This window comes from Pleurotus ostreatus, mitochondrion (genome assembly GCF_014466165.1).
Source record: "Pleurotus ostreatus mitochondrion, complete genome".
NCBI lineage: Eukaryota > Fungi > Basidiomycota > Agaricomycetes > Agaricales > Pleurotaceae > Pleurotus > Pleurotus ostreatus.
Genome location: NC_009905.1, coordinates 55,508 through 73,242, shown reverse-complemented (window position 1 = coordinate 73,242; position 17,735 = coordinate 55,508). Strand labels below are relative to the sequence as shown.

The 17,735-nt window shown below is 26.4% G+C and overlaps 3 protein-coding genes across 10 annotated transcripts, besides 2 other annotated features; all 3 read right to left on the bottom strand. All coding sequences in view use genetic code 4, as the record gives it.

Annotated features, from left to right (window-relative positions):
* Window positions 1–122: 122 nt before the first annotated feature.
* gene-GeneID:5666624 (nad6) lies at window positions 123–743 on the bottom strand. Its single transcript has one exon. The coding sequence runs from the start codon at window positions 741–743 to the stop codon at window positions 123–125; it is 621 nt and encodes a 206-aa protein (YP_001504367.1).
* Window positions 744–2,560: 1,817 nt separating this feature from the next.
* gene-GeneID:5666625 (nad4) lies at window positions 2,561–4,060 on the bottom strand. Its single transcript has 2 exons — window positions 3,483–4,060; window positions 2,561–3,443 (listed from the first exon to the last, which is right to left on the bottom strand). The coding sequence occupies exons 1-2, from the start codon at window positions 4,058–4,060 to the stop codon at window positions 2,561–2,563; spliced, it is 1,461 nt and encodes a 486-aa protein (YP_001504366.1).
* Window positions 4,061–4,440: 380 nt separating this feature from the next.
* Window positions 4,441–17,364, bottom strand: gene-GeneID:5666623 (cox1). Of its 8 annotated transcripts, one of them has the most exons (10): window positions 16,985–17,364; window positions 15,300–15,528; window positions 14,036–14,129; window positions 12,489–12,499; window positions 11,308–11,487; window positions 10,127–10,197; window positions 8,689–8,825; window positions 7,337–7,353; window positions 6,002–6,181; window positions 4,441–4,719 (listed from the first exon to the last, which is right to left on the bottom strand). In that variant, exons 1-10 carry the CDS (start codon window positions 17,362–17,364, stop codon window positions 4,441–4,443), a joined length of 1,578 nt encoding a protein of 525 aa, YP_001504358.1. The 8 variants fall into 8 exon arrangements, with proteins under 8 accessions (YP_001504358.1, YP_001504365.1, YP_001504364.1 ...); another variant differs by lacking the exons at window positions 4,441–4,719; window positions 6,002–6,181; window positions 7,337–7,353; ... (5 more) ...; window positions 15,300–15,528; window positions 16,985–17,364 and adding an exon at window positions 7,808–8,668; another variant differs by lacking the exons at window positions 4,441–4,719; window positions 6,002–6,181; window positions 7,337–7,353; ... (5 more) ...; window positions 15,300–15,528; window positions 16,985–17,364 and adding an exon at window positions 9,271–10,098.
* Window positions 5,198–6,001: a sequence feature (putative intronic orf; cox1 i9).
* Window positions 6,201–6,746: a sequence feature (putative intronic orf; cox1 i8).
* Window positions 17,365–17,735: the final 371 nt, after the last annotated feature.

Below are 17,735 nucleotides of genomic sequence, written 5' to 3'. Positions count from 1 at the left end.
TAGAAATAGAAATATAATTTTGTTTTACTTGACCGGAGGACCGGAGGACCGGAGGACCGGAGGACCGGAGGACCGGAGGACCGTAGGAGGGGAGGGGGTTAAAATATAATCCTTCAAATATCTTATTTATTAGATCTTGAAATAATAATAGTAGCTAACATAGCTAATAATAATATAACACTTAAGATAATTAAGAAAATAGCACCATATGTGTATAGACTATATCCTAATGTTTCTATTTGTGTAAAATCTGTAATATTAATATCTGAAAGAGATAAATTATAGTAAGCATTAACGATTATACTAATGAAATCTTTTGAAATAAGATTAGAATTTAATATTAAACTATTTAAATTAATTAATGATTCTGAGATTAAAGATAATGCAGGTACATTATTTAAATTAAATGGAATAATAGTAAATATTACATATGTGAATAAAGAACCTATTGCTAAAGCTAAAGGTAAATTTTTAGTATATTGATTTCCTGTTTCTAATATATCTGTAAGTTTAATATTAATCATCATAATTACAAATAAGAATAATACAGCGATAGCACCTACATATATTACAATATAAGAAATACCTATAAAATTAACACCAATGAATATTAAGTATCCAGCAGCTTGAACAAAAGTGGCAATTACAAAAATAATTGAAATTACTGGGTTTTTAGAAGTAATAGCAAAAACACTAGAAAATAAAGTACCTAAAGCTAAAATATTTACAAAAAAAGTTGTCATTTTTAGTAATTTAATTTTTTTCTTGATTTAAAACTGAATTTTTTCTAATTATCAATTTAAATTTAAGAATTAATTTAGCCTACATAATTTTTCCTTATTACGCTGTTATTTATTATAAATTTTAATGTATTAATTTTTAATAATTCTGTTATCAGTATATACTTTCTATTTATTCCTCCTTTAAAGAAGTAGAACCATGACAGTTAAACATCTACTATTAAAATGCGTTTTTTGCTGCCTGCCGTAGGTTTTGTAAACTCGGGACCTACAGGACAGGAGAGGAGAGGAGAGGATGCAAATATGGTCCTTCTTCCACAAACCTAAGGAGTAGGGGGGGTGGAGGGGCAAATTCTGTACATTAAGGATACGAATCTTAATAATTAGTAAGAAAGGTGAAATTTTCCAGTTAAAATTTATATGTTTTAGATTAGTAATAGGATAGATTTTTATGCTCGATTATTTTTATTATATTTATGTTTATATAGTTTAAAAACAAATTATTTATTCACAAATATAAATTATAATGATTTAAAAGGCTTAAAACAAAAGTTATTCAATCAAAAATTTGTATATTTCTTTTTCTAAATATAGAATTTTAGCATTTTAATAATTATAATTTTTTTAAGGTAAGGCTAGACAAAAAGAGTTAATATAAACCTTTATTAAAAATATAGAAAAAAATGTAGAAATTTAAAATAAAATAAAATAGTAGGTTAACCTAGAAAAAGGACTTTCAGTATTGTAAAAGAAATATTCCAAATATAATGTTACTTTTTAATTTATATACTAAAAATAAATACTAAATAAACAAAATAAAAGAATATAATACTTTAAAACAAGCGTCCTTCCCAATACCCCTGCCTTAAAAGGCATCCAGTGTGGAGCAGCAACCCACCAAAGTCAAATAACGTTTCGGGTCCTCCAGGATGTTAGGAAGGAGGGATAAATAGGATTAAGTTAAAAATTTAAGTATAGTAATAAAAAAAAGGGTAAATAAATAATATTTATTAATAAATATTATTTTATATTTAGATTTAGAGGAATATTTCTTTAGGCCTAATTATAAAAATAAAAAAGTCTGCTATTTTTCTAGTAATCGTTTTTATGTTTAAAGAAAAGATCGCAGCCCTGTTCTACCTTACCCTTTTAACTGCATTGGGGTGGAAGGAAGAGTTGAACTGGTTTAAATATTTTTGTACTAAAAATAATTCGCTATAACTCTTTGTACAATAAGTTGCGAGAACCTTGAGAGGATTTGAACCTCTTAAAAAAGGAAAAACTCTAATTTCTTTGTACTATGATATTTTAAATTCATTATACAAAAAGTAATATTTATTTTATCTTCTTTTTTAATCCTATCCTTTTTGTAGGACGAAGGTTTAAATATAAATTTTAAAAAACTAAATTTGAAATTCTATAAATCCGGAGCTTGTTTACCCTACTTTAAGGCTGCCTGCGGCCTGTCTGCCTTTAGGTTTGGCTCGTATTTTGCCTACAGGAGGAGAGTAGAGGAGAGGACAGGTGCTTAGCCTTGGCTCGGGACCTACAGTAAAGGGGAGGGGGGTTAAAATTTAATAAAAAAAACTATCCGAGGCGTAGCATTCAAATAATAAATTCTTAGCTAAATATAATGTATATTGTATAATTATAATTTTAGTTTTAAGCAAAATAAAAAAACTTCAAATTTAATCTTTTTTTCTTAAATATTTAAATTTGTAACAAAAATATTCCCTTCTTTGTACTTAAAAAGATAAGATAAAAAGAAGTTTTTCTTTGGTATTACTCGTATAAATATTAAAAAGATCAATTAGATTCTTTTAACAAGCATATAATAAAGCAGAAACTGAAGTATGAAGAGAAGTTAATAAAACATTAGGTAAAATACCGAAAGCGATTGTAGGGATTAATAAACTAATTAATAAATAATATTCTCTTCTAGTAATATCTTTTACAGGTTGCATATGTGGAGAATAATCCCCATAAGATAATCTATTATATAAGAAAATAGAATAACAAGCAGATAATACTATTCCAGTAGCACCTAAAGAAGCAATTATAGGGTTTTGTTGCCAAATACCAATTAAAGATAATTGTTCACCTAAGAAATTAAGACTTAAAGGAATACCTGTATTACATAAAGTAAAAATAAAGAAAATAATAGTAAATACTGGCATATAAGTAGCTAAACCTCTAATATAATTAATAATTCTTTTTCCTGTTCTATCATAGATTATACCTCCTACACAAATAAATAGAGCAGGTGATACAAAACCATGAGCTAAAGCTAATAAAATAGCACCTTCAATACCTTGAATAGTATTAGAAAATAAACCTAAAACTACTACACCCATGTGACTAATACTACTATAAGCAATTAATCTTTTAGTATCTTGTTGGATTATTGTAGAAAAACTAGCATAAATTATAGCTATTACTGCAATAGTTTGAACTAAAGGATTAAAATAATTTGTAGCATCAGGTAAAAAATTAATTAATACTCTAAGATAACCATAAGTAGCTAGTTTTAGTATAGTAGCTGCTAGTATTATTGATCCTGCTAGAGGGGAATCTGCATGAGCTTTTGGTAACCAAATTATAAAAGGATATAATGGAGTTTTAACTGCAAAAGCTATAAAGAATCCTAACCATAATATTTTTTGACTCTCTAAACTTATTTCATATAAAGAAATTAATTGAAATCTGTGGACCTATATAGAATAATTGTTTAAATACATATACATAGGTAAACTACCAGCTAAAGTATATAAAAATAATAATAATGCAGATCTAAATCTATCATTCCCATGTCCAAATAACACAATTATAATAAATAATATAGGTAACACACTTTCAAAAAATATATAAAATAATAATAGATCTAAAGATACAAAAGCACATATTTGTAGACTTTCTAATAATAAAAAAGAAATAAGAAAAGTTTTTAAATTATTTGTTATATTTGTATAATTAGATAATAATGCCACAGGTGTAACAAAAGTTGTTAATAATACAAAATATAAAGATATTCCATCAATACCAAAATTTAAATGACAAAAATTTAATTGATTAAATTCAGATACAAATTGATATTGAGTTTGATTAGAATCAAATTGGAACCAAATAAATAGAGATACGAATAAATTAAGAAGAGATGTTATTAAAGCTATTTTTTTCATTTTTATTTGATTCCCTCCTATAACACTTCCACTAGCACCGGCTCCTCCTGCTTGTTGTATAGCAACAGAAGTTGAAGTTTCAGGTATAAACAGTAAAATAAGAGAACCTATAATAGGTATTAGTAATAGTAAAGTAATCATTTTTTTTTGTTTTATATTTTTTTTTTTTTCCTTTTTGTTTCTTTATGATTTGTGGCTTCCGTGAAGTAGTAGCCTTATAACTAAAATATTTCTATTTTATGTACATAAATATAAGAAAATAAAAGGATGCAATTATATTAATATTAAATCAAATATATTAATATTTAAACACTATATAATCTTTCATTCCTTAGATTCGTAAAAATAAACTTTAGATTGAAAAATTTGTGAAATTTTGTCCGTACTTCTCCTTACTTTTCCACCTTTAAAATTTAAAATATTAGTGTAAAGTAAACTGAGCCTTTCAAAATTCTAATGAGAGGGGGTTAAAATTTAATAAAAAAATAAATCAAAAATTAAAATAAAAATAATTATTCTAATTAAGATTGAACAGGTAACATTTTAAATGCATGGAATGGTATAGGACTAGCTAATGTCCATTCTAATGTATTTACTGTTTGAGTTTCACTATTATTTACATTTGAGAAATAAGGAGTGAATGCCCAAGGGTTATTAGAGCAAGCAGGTTGATTAGCGAAAATATCATAAATAATATAACCGAATAATACAGTTGCTGCTACAGAAACTAATGACCCAAAACTAGAAATAGCATTCCATCCACTAAATGCATCTGGATAATCAGGTATTCTTCTAGGCATCAATTTGTGTTAATCCTTAATAGACATATTTATAATATGTAATTAAGACTCCTTTCCTTACGGGAAATTATATTAGAACCACATATTAACTTAATAATAAAGTTAAATCCTATATAATATCTACTTAATTATTGTGCTATAAATAAGTAAAGGTTCAGACTATGTCATTCATCTCTCCATCCAGCAACGTAGCTAGCCTAGTGTCAGAAGGGTAAAGGATGATTGGGCGCTAACTATATTAAGAATATAGAGTGCAAGATTATTGTTAATACTACTCACTTGCTAGTCGTTGAACGTTTTTATTCCTACACCACAAAAAAATATTTAATTTTTATTATTCTGTGGAGATATTGAAATAAACTTCGCTGCAAATTGTCCTAGAATAGTGTAATTTTTGCACCCACAATTCTAGGATGTTCTTGCAATTCACCCAATTTACTAATGGTATATTTAAATATTACCATAGAGGCATGAAAATTTAATATAATTGTACTCGTGAAAATATTTTTCCTTTGAAAGGAAGTTTACTATTTAAATATTTAGTTAAAGTATCTTTACCCATTTTAAAGTGTTTTATACACTCAACTGTAGGAAATAAACCAATAAATTTTAAAGTATCAGCTTCATATACATACACTAATTTTTGTAATTTACAAATAGTACCAGGAGATTTCTTAACCTCAAACATAGGATTGTTTACTCCTTTTCTATCTCTTGTTTGCATGGAAAGATACTCAGGACTAAAAGTTTTACCAAACATAGGATTTAATTTACCTTTTCTATTTAATTTAAACATAGAACTATGTTTAAAACCTAAAGTTGAGCCTGCTGTAGGATAGATATTTAAACTTTTCTCTACATCTTTAGTAAATAAAATATCTAAATAATATTGTTCTCTTTCTAATATAAACTTTTTGGATATTTGTTGCAATGATCCTAAATCTTCTAAAATAGCTAAGCAAAAATTATTATGCCCATATTTTCTTAAACTGTTATATATAGGTAAATTTCTTAACAGTACATTAGGGTTAAAATAACTTAGCAATCTTGTAGAACCTGTAGAAGCACTACCTATATATATTTTCCCATTTATTAAATTAGTCCATTGGTAGATCACAACTCTTTTTCTATTTTCAGTTCCAATAAGATTTCTATTTAATTTAGGATAATATAATCTCACAGGTTCCTTTAAAAAGATTGGTTTTATACAAGGCCCAAAAGGGAAAAGAAAAATAGAAGATAAAAGCAAATTTTCATTAGTACAAGATATTAAATGGAATACACCAGATAAACCTAAGAAATGTTGAGGGAAGAATGTTAAATTAACTCCCACGAATAAAGTCCAGAAATGTACTTTACCTAAGAAATCGTTAACAGTTCTACCTACAATTTTAGGAGTCCAATAATAGAATCCGGCAAATAAAGCAAAAACAGCTCCCATTGATAATACATAGTGGAAATGCTAATTAAATGTTATTTAATTAATGGACTATCTCTTTATCTAATTTTTTAACGAACGGAATTTTAAACCAAATAGGGTTTCTATATTGAATTCAATCTAACATAAAATCAGAATATATTTTAAATTCTATACTATCTTTAGGTTCTTTTTGATAATCTCTAATAATAATAAATTGTTTAATTTTAGAAATTCTATAAAATTTAAAATCAGAATACAACCTATTTTTCATAAAGTAATCATATAAGAAAACCATACCTTTAACAGTTTGATATTTAAAAGCTATAGAATTAAAAACTTTATTAGATGTTTTATGTTTTCTTAGTAAAATAGTAGGCTTGTAATTAGGGATTACATTAGAGAAATCCAGCTTTTGAGAGAAACTATTTAATTTAAATTCTAAATTACATTCAATTCTGTTAGAATTAAAATTATAAACAATAGTTCCATCTGTATCAACTAATCCAGAAAAATAAGGATCAAATGGTAATAAAGTATAATTAGCTTCTATATAATTTATATCTAAAAAATCACATGCTTTTTTAAAACCTTCAAACTTTAAGTCGAATTAAACCATTAATTTATTAACTAAAAAGGACATTCTTCTTTTTTACTAATAATTCACAAAGAGTGTGGTTTATTTTTATCAGCTCTAATTCTACCTATGTGTAATTATCTTGAATCTGTTAAATTCTTACATCTCTATTATGTAATTTAATTCTAATAGCTTTTAAAACCAATTTAGAATTTATATTTCTAATATCAAAATTACCATCTCCATCTATAATTCCCGCTAGCCAATTAAAAAATAATTCCTCTTGGTTAAAATAAGATATTTGACGTATAGTCTCTGAAAATCCTTTACAGTTTTCTGCTGATTGCATATTTGTATATTTAAAAAAATTAAAAAAATTATAATCGTTTTTTCTAATATGAGTATAAATTCTTATAAGTTTTGTTTTTGTTAAATATCACAGGTTTTATTATTATTTTCACTTAGTAAATTTTAGAAATTTAAATTTAAAAAAACTTCTATATACATCCATTTGTGACAGATAAAGTTGAAATTTTAATAGTAAATAATAAACCTAAAAATATAGTTTCCAGCATATAGTCAAATGCATAATAATTTAAATTATTAAGGCCCTCTCCAATTTGAGCGACTACGTAATATGTGATGTAAATCCCTTTTTAGTATACTAATTTAATAATATTTTTTATTATTAACCTTCTATTTATTTTTTAAATTACCCTTACCAAACGAAAAATTAAAATTTTCTAGATTTAAGGCAATGAGATATAAATATCAAATTAGTAATTTATTTGGGCATGGACTATCTCTTTATTAACTTTAACAATTACTTTTAAAATTAATACATTGCGTATAGTCTCTACAGATCTTATTTTCAAACTTACAATAAAAATAAAACCCACGGCATAGCTTACAATAATTGTAGTATAGAATAGCATTAATATTCTTTATTATAAATTTCACCGTTCAAAATTCGTAATAAAAAATTTATTTTCGAATTAAGTATTATTTACTAAATATAATTAAAATATTAATTATAGTAAGATAGTAGATAATCAAGCAATGTGACACGCGACACGTTTTTTAACAAGGGATACTTAGTTATTTTTATTTAAATTTTTATTATGAAAATCAAAAAATTTACCATATGATATTTTTTTTTCTCCAAGTAAAGGATATTTTTCAAAATGTTGGAAAAGAAGTTTTCTAGATAAAGCGTTATATAAATGCAATCTATAATGATCCGAGTCTGAAATATTACCTTTAGGATCTAATTTTTTCTTGTCTTTAGTAATTTTATTTTCACTTTGAAAATAATTTTTTATCATATTTAATATATGTAATTCATTGTTTTGACCAATACTGAAAGAGGATTTTCTAAGATATCCTTTTTCGTTAAAGATCAAACTGAAGTTTCCTTCAGCTTCAATAAAACCAGAAAGCCAAGAATTAAAATATATAGGAAGCTTAATATTATTATTTTGATTTAAATTTTTTAATAATTCATTCATGTTATTATACATATTTTTTCTATTTAACATAAAATTATCAACGTCTTTATATAATAAGCTATTTTTAGCAAAGTCTAATTGACATTGTTTTCGAATTGTTAACAAAGGATATCTAGATAAGATTAACAATACTTTATTTATATCACTTTTATTACTTGCAATCCAAGTGACATATTTATCTTGTCTCTCAATTACAACTCTCCCTCCTATAATCTTTTGTATTTTATTTAACATATTATGATTATTTTTTTCATTTTTTAATGCTATAACTATTCTAACTCTGATCGATTTTTTGGATTTATTGATATTTGTGGTAATAGTACCATCTCCTTCAAGTAATCCTACAAAAAATTGTTCAATATAGTGATTTTTATTTTCTTTTATATTTTCTTTTCTAACTTGGGAAAACCCAATTTTATTCAAACTTAGAAAAGGAATAACTTTCATTAATTCCTTGTTAATAATTCTATCGTGGAATGCTACATCTAAACTTGCATTAGATAATACTACTCCGGTTACCCCACCTATAGTGAAAAGAGCTAAGAATCCTAAAGTGAAAACTAAAGGAGTATTATATCTTAAACTTCCACCATATAAAGTTGCTCAAGGTTCAGCCTTCAACCATTTCAGGTTTAGTTGGCCTAGTATCTTAAATTTAAATTAGAATTAAATTTTTTATGTACATAATTTAAATTTTTATTAGAGTTTTGCTCTAAACCGTTACCGGTGATTTTGGACTATTCCTTATAATTTCATATAAAAAAGTAATTAAAAATTAAAAATTAAAAATTAAAAATTAAAAATTAAAAATTAAAAATTAAAAATTAAAAAATCTTACTTAGAAATCATGGAGCATCTAGTCTCTACGCTTTTACATAATAGTTTCCTGATTATGATTTAGTTCGACGATTATCCTATTAATATTACTTATTCTATTTAATAGGACTTCCCTCGAGTTTGCCCCCATATACTTAAAAGTAATTAAGTACTATTAGTTAATTTATAATGGAATTATATTCATACTAGGAATAACATATACTTAAAAGTAATTAAGTACTATTAGTTAATTTATAATGGAATTTATATTTCATACTAGGAATAATGAATGATTCAATATGAGGATATATTTTATTAATAGATTTTACTGTTAAATATAATACAGGTAAACCTCTTTGAAAATGTATTTGACTAGTAATATCAAATTTAATATAAAAAGTATTTATAATGAATATACATTCTTTAACAGTAAAACTTTGAGTTTGTAAATATAATCCGCCTCCTTTTACAAAAGAACCATTTCCCATGATCCAATGAGCTAATCCTTCATAAGTAATTAAATCAAAAAAATCTATGGGTATTATTTTTTTACCTTTATAATAAAATTTTCTATATAAAATCAGAAAACAAGGTAAAGAGCGACTTACTATTTCAATACCTAAAAATTCTTTTCTATTAACTCTAGTTTTAATTAAAAAAGGGTAAGATATACAATAATGAGAAATAATAGAAAACACATTAAAAACGTATTCTGATCTTTTTATACTTTGTTTAAATCTAAATCTAGCTCCTACATTTTTAGGATATTTTTCTTTCATTAATAGTTTACTACTATTATTAATAGTTATACAACCATCAGATAATAATATACCTATTAAAGGAAATAAAATTTTATTAGGTATAGAAACCATATATTTAACAATGCTAGTATATTTAGGATAATTAACTGTAGAAGTTAAATTTGTACCATATAAAACTAGCTTTTTACAATTGTTATTTTCAGGTAAATAATTATTATTGGATCTAGGAAATATTTTAATTAAATTGTCATTAAAAAAACTATAATGCTCTAAAACATTTAAGTATAATTGATTGGCCATATTAAGATTCTTACTAAAGGAATATGACAGCCAAGAAAAGATTTTAATTCCTGTTGGAACAGCAATAACCATTGTAGCAGCTGTAAAATAAGCTCTTGTCTTTCTTTTTTTTCTCTCAATAAATTTAAATTATAACAAAAGAAGAGAGAAAAAAAGGCAAAAATGGACAGTATCTTAACTATAAAATTTTTAAAAATTTTAAGCTTCTTGCGTACTTGTCTCTGAGGATCCTTTAGTTGCAATACTTTTTATTTTAATTAAACCTTTCTCTTCCAAATGTTTACCTTGAGTGATCAAAATATAAACTTTTCTAAATTTTAAGAAGTTGGTATATTTACCTGCAAAAATATTGAAGGTATCAAAATAATTAATTAAAAGTGCAGCTGTTTTAAAACCTGAACTTTTGTAACACCAAATACCACTACTATATTGAGAGAGATTACCCAACTTTACAGTTTCAAATAAAAGTTTTAGAGGGATATTATCGTTTTGTTTAATAGAAAATTCTAATCTCACACTAAATCCATTTTTGTGTGTTTTACTTTTAGCTAAACTAATATAAAAACAACCATCCGCTTGAGTAAAGCCAGACAGCCAATGATTATTTATGTAATAATAATTAGATGGTGCATTAATAGTTAAATTAAAATTATCACTATAATTATGTTTAATTAATTGTTCATATTTAGGTTTACTTACCAATTTTCCGTTAATCAAAGATAAAATTATAGAAAGACCATTTTTATTTTTACAAATATATCTAACTGCTTTTTTATCTTTTATTTTGTAAACGTTACCATGACCAATTCTATTTTTAATAGAATAAGCCAATGATATGTCGTTTTCAGCAAAAATAATATGTAACTCTTTATGACCAAACCAACCGTCTCCTTCAATTAGACCAGCTAAAAAATAACCAAACTCATTATTTGTAAGATTATTAATTTTCGCAGGTGCAGGAACATGTTCAGAAATTTTAGGAAGTTTTTTATAATTATTATAAGTATTTTTAGTAACTGCCGTAGCTTTTGTACTAAAACTAAAGTTTCCTGCTGATTGTCCAGGGGTAATATTTAAGTAGATTTTTCCTAACGCAATAAATGCGAGTGGACTACTAATACTGGAGTTTCCAGCATACAGCAAGATTTTTTCCCATTCACCTAGAGCCCAATTGTAAAGACCTAGGTGAAGTTCTGTAGACACAAATCTATCTACATCTAAACCTACACTGAACATGTGGTGACTCCATACTAAGAAACCTAAAATTCCGATAGAGAACATTGCATAGACCATTCCGATATATCCAAAAATAGGTTTTCCTGAGAATGTAGATACAATATGACTAACTATACCAAAACCAGGTATAATTAAAATATATACTTCTGGGTGCTTTCTCTCTACTAAATTTAAATAAAATAAAAAATAAAAAAATAAAAAAAAATAAAAATTTAAAGTATCGAGAACGGACTATATCTTCAACTTTTTCCATTTTTCTGTGAAAATATTCCAAATTTTCTGATGGATACTATTTTCTTTATAGGCTTTAAGATCTAATAGACGATAGTATTCATTAACAAGGAAGAATCGTTGGGATTTATGACTTCTACATTTTCCTTTGAAATATTCTTGCATTTTTAGAATATTTTCTCGATTTTGTATTGACCATTGATAGTAACCATTTTGAGAGCTATCAAAGTAAATAGCTCCCCCAAAGATATCTTGATAAAATTTAACATCTTGTAATAATTTATTTACTACCCTTACACTAAGTTGAGGTCTAAAATTTTTAATATGGAATCCAATTGTGCCATCAGCATCGAAAAACCCTGCAAACCAAAAATTGTTTTTATCGAGTTCAAAAGGTTCAATAATTTTTATATTTAGGTTTAAACACACACGGTGAAGTTGTAATAATCTTTTACTATTTCGAATATTACCATTTATACAATGAATAAGTTTAATCATTCCTTCCTTGTTATGTAATCGATAACGATAAGCTTTTACACCACTTCTTAATTTAATTTGACCACCCAATTTATCTTGAATGTATCTGAGTAATTTAATATCTTCTGATCCCATAGTAATTTCAAGACTTGTATAGCCTTTTTTACTAACAAGAAGACAACCATCGCCATCTATTACACCCGATAACCATTCACAGAATTCTTTAGAAAAAGTTGCTATGCGTGTAGTCTCTGAGGTTCCTACTGGACTACTTTTAGGGTGTCGGTGGTTACCTGCGGATTGTGTCCCATTTTTAACATTTTTACTTGCACGGGGTATCAAAAGACTACCACTTAAATACAAAGTAGTAAATCTGAATTCAAGACATTCCCCGCATACAAGCATAGTTCAAATTTAAGAATTATTTCTAAATAGGGCCACATTTGACCAAAGAACCCAATTTCTTAAACCTTAGATTCTTTCTCTCTCTCTAAGGCCCCTGTACTACCTCACCAATAACATCCCCTAATAATGTATCTTTTTATTTTAATTAGTTTCGTTATTGCTTCCTTGATAGCCTTGTGAAGTATAAAACTTAAGAAAACCGACTGTACATTAAGCACCATTTCAGGTACCACCAGTGACCCAGTCTGTAGCGATCTATTAGACGACCGACGGTCTTTAGTCGAGAAACTATTAACCGTAAATTACACTAGTGTAGCCCAACAGAATTAAAAAATATAAATCATAATTCTGTATCCCTTCCCTGTCAGGAAAGGTTAACAACTTTAACCTTAGTTTTTGTTTTTTGTTTCTAAAACTAAAAATAGTTTACTTTCTTCTAATAGTTATATAAACCAAATTGTCAGGACTAGGGAAAGAATTTAGTCTAAAGAGTCTTAATTGAGTAAACTCGAATAACCTACTTTGCTTTTTAATTATGTACAAAAAATGTAGGCACACCTGCTCTTTAAATTTATTTAAATCTCACGATTTAACCTTTCCCTTTTTTTCCGTAATTTAAAATACTAATCCCAATTATTATTAACTTTACTTGCTAAAACTTTCAAAGATTCTCTTAATGTAGGATTTAAATGATCTTTCTTTTCTAATTTAGTATGAAGGTCTCTCCATAGTATATAGCTCTTTATTTTTTTACTTCGTAATGAATATTTATCAAAATAAGGAAATATTTTTTTTAAATCTTTAAGTCCACCTATTCTATAATAATAAGCTTTTTCACTTGAATGTTTAGAAACTTTACCAACTTTAAATAAATTAGAAATATGCTCTAAGATGTATTTATTTTCTATATGATTTTGTGCTATATCAAAACATATGTGAAATTTATTACTTATACTAGATATAGACACAGAAAAACATCCTTCCCTATCTGTAAAACCACATAACCATTCATCATTTAAGGTTGGTTTAATTATAGAAATATCATTTGTTTTTAATGGAATGATAGGATATTTTAAGTTTCCATTTTGATTATACATATTTAATGCTGATAAAAATTTATGAAAAGATATCTTTTTACTATAAGTTACTAAATTATTATTAAACAGTGTAGCTAAAAGGTATAAACCTTTTTTATCTTGTACTACAAATCGAGAAGTACTTTTACCTTGTTTAATCACTTTACCCAAACCTAATATTTTTTGTATCATATTTAGAATTTGAATATCTCGGGTATCTTGAGTGAGTACAAGAGAGAAATCTCCTCTTTTAGCTAAAACAAAACTACCATCTCCTTCAGTAAAACCAATTAACCATGTTAAAAAAGAAAAAGAAGGAGATTTTTTATTCATTAAACGTTCATATTCTGAATTAAACAAAGTAAAATCAAAATATTTTTCTTGGGGTACAGACCGTACGGTCCGTAGGGACCGGCTCACCAAACTATTTTTAGAAAAAGAAGAAGAGTTTCTTAAAATTAAGCTAGAAGTTATAATTGAGGATTCTTTAGAATTAAAAATATTTAATTTTGAAAAAAGGTGTTGGTATAAAATAGGATCTCCACCCCCAGCAGGGTCATAGAAACTAGTATTAAAGTTTCTATCTGTTAAAAGCATAGTGATTGCCATAAAAATCTTGGTTTCCAGACTCATAATCTATGTATATTTACTAATTAATATATTAAATATAAAAAGAAAGATACTAATAAAAAAATATACTCAATTTATATTTAATTAAAAATATAAAAAGGGAAACTCTCTTGTATTCACATACAAGTTGAGACTGTCTCTTACTATCTAAATTTACTATTGTAGGTGATCCCAATTATAAACTGTTCGTTTTTGATTCATCTGTGATTTAATTTCTATTATTTGTGTCTTATTTTCCTGGTGTGTTCCTTCTTTAAAGAAATTAAGAACTTTACACCAATCTTTAAAATCCATAAATTTAGTACCACATAGTGGATATTGATTAAGATAATCTTTAATATATAGATTTGTTTTAAGACTGCTCGTTCGTAGTCTATATTGAGGATGTTTACGATCAGATCTTATTTCATTTAGATTAACTTCTAAAAAACAAGAAATATTTTTCATTAGAGCATACGTACTTTTGCCATAAAGGGTGACACGACTTTGCACTAATTCAAAACTAAGAGAGATACGTGGATTTTTACTAGTTTGACTAGCTCGTATTTGAAAACAACCATCAGCTTCAATAAAACCAGTTAACCAGCTGTCTTTATTGAAAGAGATATTGCATAAATTTAAAGGTAGAATTAACTCGTAATTTTTCTCTGGTGCTTTTTTATTAAGATAATTAATAAGTAATAAAAATTGATCGTACTTAGGACCTCGTAATTTTCCATTTATTCTATGACAAATTTTAACAAGTCCTTCGTAATCATTAATACTAAGAACGTAAGCGGCACTTTGTTTTTTCTTACTAATAGATCCAAAACCTAATATTTTTTGAATGGATTGGCAAAGTGGAAAGTCTTTAGAAGGAAAGACAATTTGAACAAGAGGATAATATAATTTTCCTTTTTCGGATCGTTCTCTTTTGGGGACACAAATAGAACCGTTCCCTTCTATTAGTCCTGTTAGGTAAGAATTAAAGAAAAGGGGGCAACTTAAACCCATTTTTGTAAAAAAGAAAGATAGTTCTAGGCGCACAGTCGTTGAGGTCCACTCAAAGATATAATTTATAAGTGTTACCTGCTGATTGTCTTTAAAAAACCCTAAAGGTAAAAAGAGTTTCCAGCATACAGCCAGATTTAAAGCTGGCACAAATTTACCAGCTAATACAGGTAAAGATAATAATAATAAAATAGCAGTAATGAAAATAGCCCATACAAATAAAGGTAATTTATGTAGAGACATTCCATTAGTTCTCATATTTAAAGTAGTAGTTATAAAATTAATAGCTCCTAATAAAGATGAAATACCTGCTAAGTGTAGACTGAAGATTGCTAAATCAACAGAACCACCAGAGTGAGATTGAACACTAGCTAAAGGAGGATAACAAATTTTGTTGGTAATCTCATTTAAAGTTATATAAAAAATATAATTAAAAACTATCATTACACTCTCTAATTTTCACTAGAGGTCGGACTATTCCTTCAATCTTATATTTTTTTTTACCTACAGTTCTTACCTTTAAACATCCTCCTTTCCTTTCCTTCCTTCCGAAGGACCCCTGTCCATCCGAAGGACCAAGGATAAGGACCGGGAGGGTAGTAACCTGCCTGCCTTAAGTTAGGAAAGATAGCAGCTTTTTGCAGGGTAGACAGGGTCTTAAGGCTAGCGTTAAAATTTAAATATATTTTTTTCTCATTATTCTTACTTTTTCACGAATATGATTTAAAGCCATAAAGTTACCTTTATGTTTAATATAAGCTCTCGCTCAAATTCTATATTCTAAAGATTTAATACCTTTCATAGTATTACCATAATATTTTATAATATTTTCAATAGCCCGGGAGTTAGTTGTAACTATAGTATACTATCCTGATTTTTTATGTTGAACTTTTGTATTAATATGTAAAATATATTTTATAGCTAATAATACAATTTTATCTTTCTTTTGAGTTATTTCAAAAGCATGTACTAATCTATCTTTAGATTTAGCTACTAAATAAAAACTTCCTTCTGCTTCTGTAAATCCTATTAACCAAGGTTTACTCATAACTTTAGAAGCGTTTTCAAAATTAGAAATAGTATTATCAACTAAAGATTCAAAATTGCTAAATCTAAATGCACCTACTGTATCTAGGGGTATTCGCCAAGCAGATGAAATATATTCAATAGGTTTTAATTCATTTAATAATTTAAAAATAAAATTATCTTTCTCGATAGAATTTAATTTACTATCCGATAAAATAAAATAGGCTTTTTTAAAATTATCATAATCAAATTTTTTAGAAGTTAGAAGAGGATATTTGTCAAAAATAGGAAAGATTATATTAAATAATATAGAACGATCTCTAATTCTAAAATTACAAATTTTTTTATTTTTTTCTATATTTATATTTCCTACTTTTAATTGTTTTTTTATATAATTTAAAACTCTTAAATTGTAAGTACTTTGACTAATTTTAAAAGTTAGATTTCATTTTTCATTTTGACGTACTATAGAAAATGTACCCTCACCATCCGTGAAACCTACTAATCATTGATGAAATATTTCTTTATTTTCAGATAATGAATTTTTATTTATAGTTAACGTGGTATAATGTGATATAAGATGCCCTACGTTTAGTCTCTGATGAATAATATTTAAACTTTTTTTTCTATTATTCAGGCGAATTGTCTCCATGTTAGTAACATTTTTTCTACCGTTATTTTTAAACGATGAGCAATTACTTCCGAGTAGAAGAACTTCCTCGCATCGAGTAGGGTTTAATAAAGCTATATTACTATAGCTAGACAGCTTATCTAAAATTACTAAATCATAAAAAATAATTAGTAATAACTCCAAAACTGTCCATCCTGTTCCAGCTCCATTTTCTACTAATGAACTTACTAGTAATAAAATTAATGAAGGAGGTAATAACCAGAAGGAGATATTATTTAATCTAGGAAATGCCATATCAGGAGCTCCGCAGTGGATAGGTAAGAAATAATTACCAAATCCTCCTACTAATCCAGGCATAACCATAAAGAAAATCATAATAAATGCGTGAGCAGATATAATTACATTAAATAATTGATGATCTCCTTGTAAAAATTGAACACCAGGAGCTGCAAGTTCCAATCTTATTAAGACTGAAAAAGCAGTACCAATCATACCAGCAAATACTGAGAAAATTAGGTAAAGTGTTCCAATTTCTTTGGCATTAGTGGAATTAAGCCAACTCACTTAAGAGTTTCAATCTTAATTGTTTCTTATAGTCAGCTAACAGAATTTAAAAAAAATTAGATTTCCTCCTCCCCTTTGAACTGATACAATCCGAGCCCTTCTACCTTATCTTACTAAGAAGGCTAAAGTTTTGAGAGATTTATAATCATACAGTTAGAAAAAAAGGACAAATAAAATTACACATTTTATTTTTATTATTAAAAAAATTACAAACAAAAGAATAAAAAGTAAAAAATATAAATTTATTTAATACTTTATCCTTATGTAAAATTTTTAATCATTAAACTATTACATAATTATTAGAATACTTGTAAACAAATATGCTTATTTTATTTTTTAGGTTCTCCTCCTATACCTAAATGGTTCTGAAA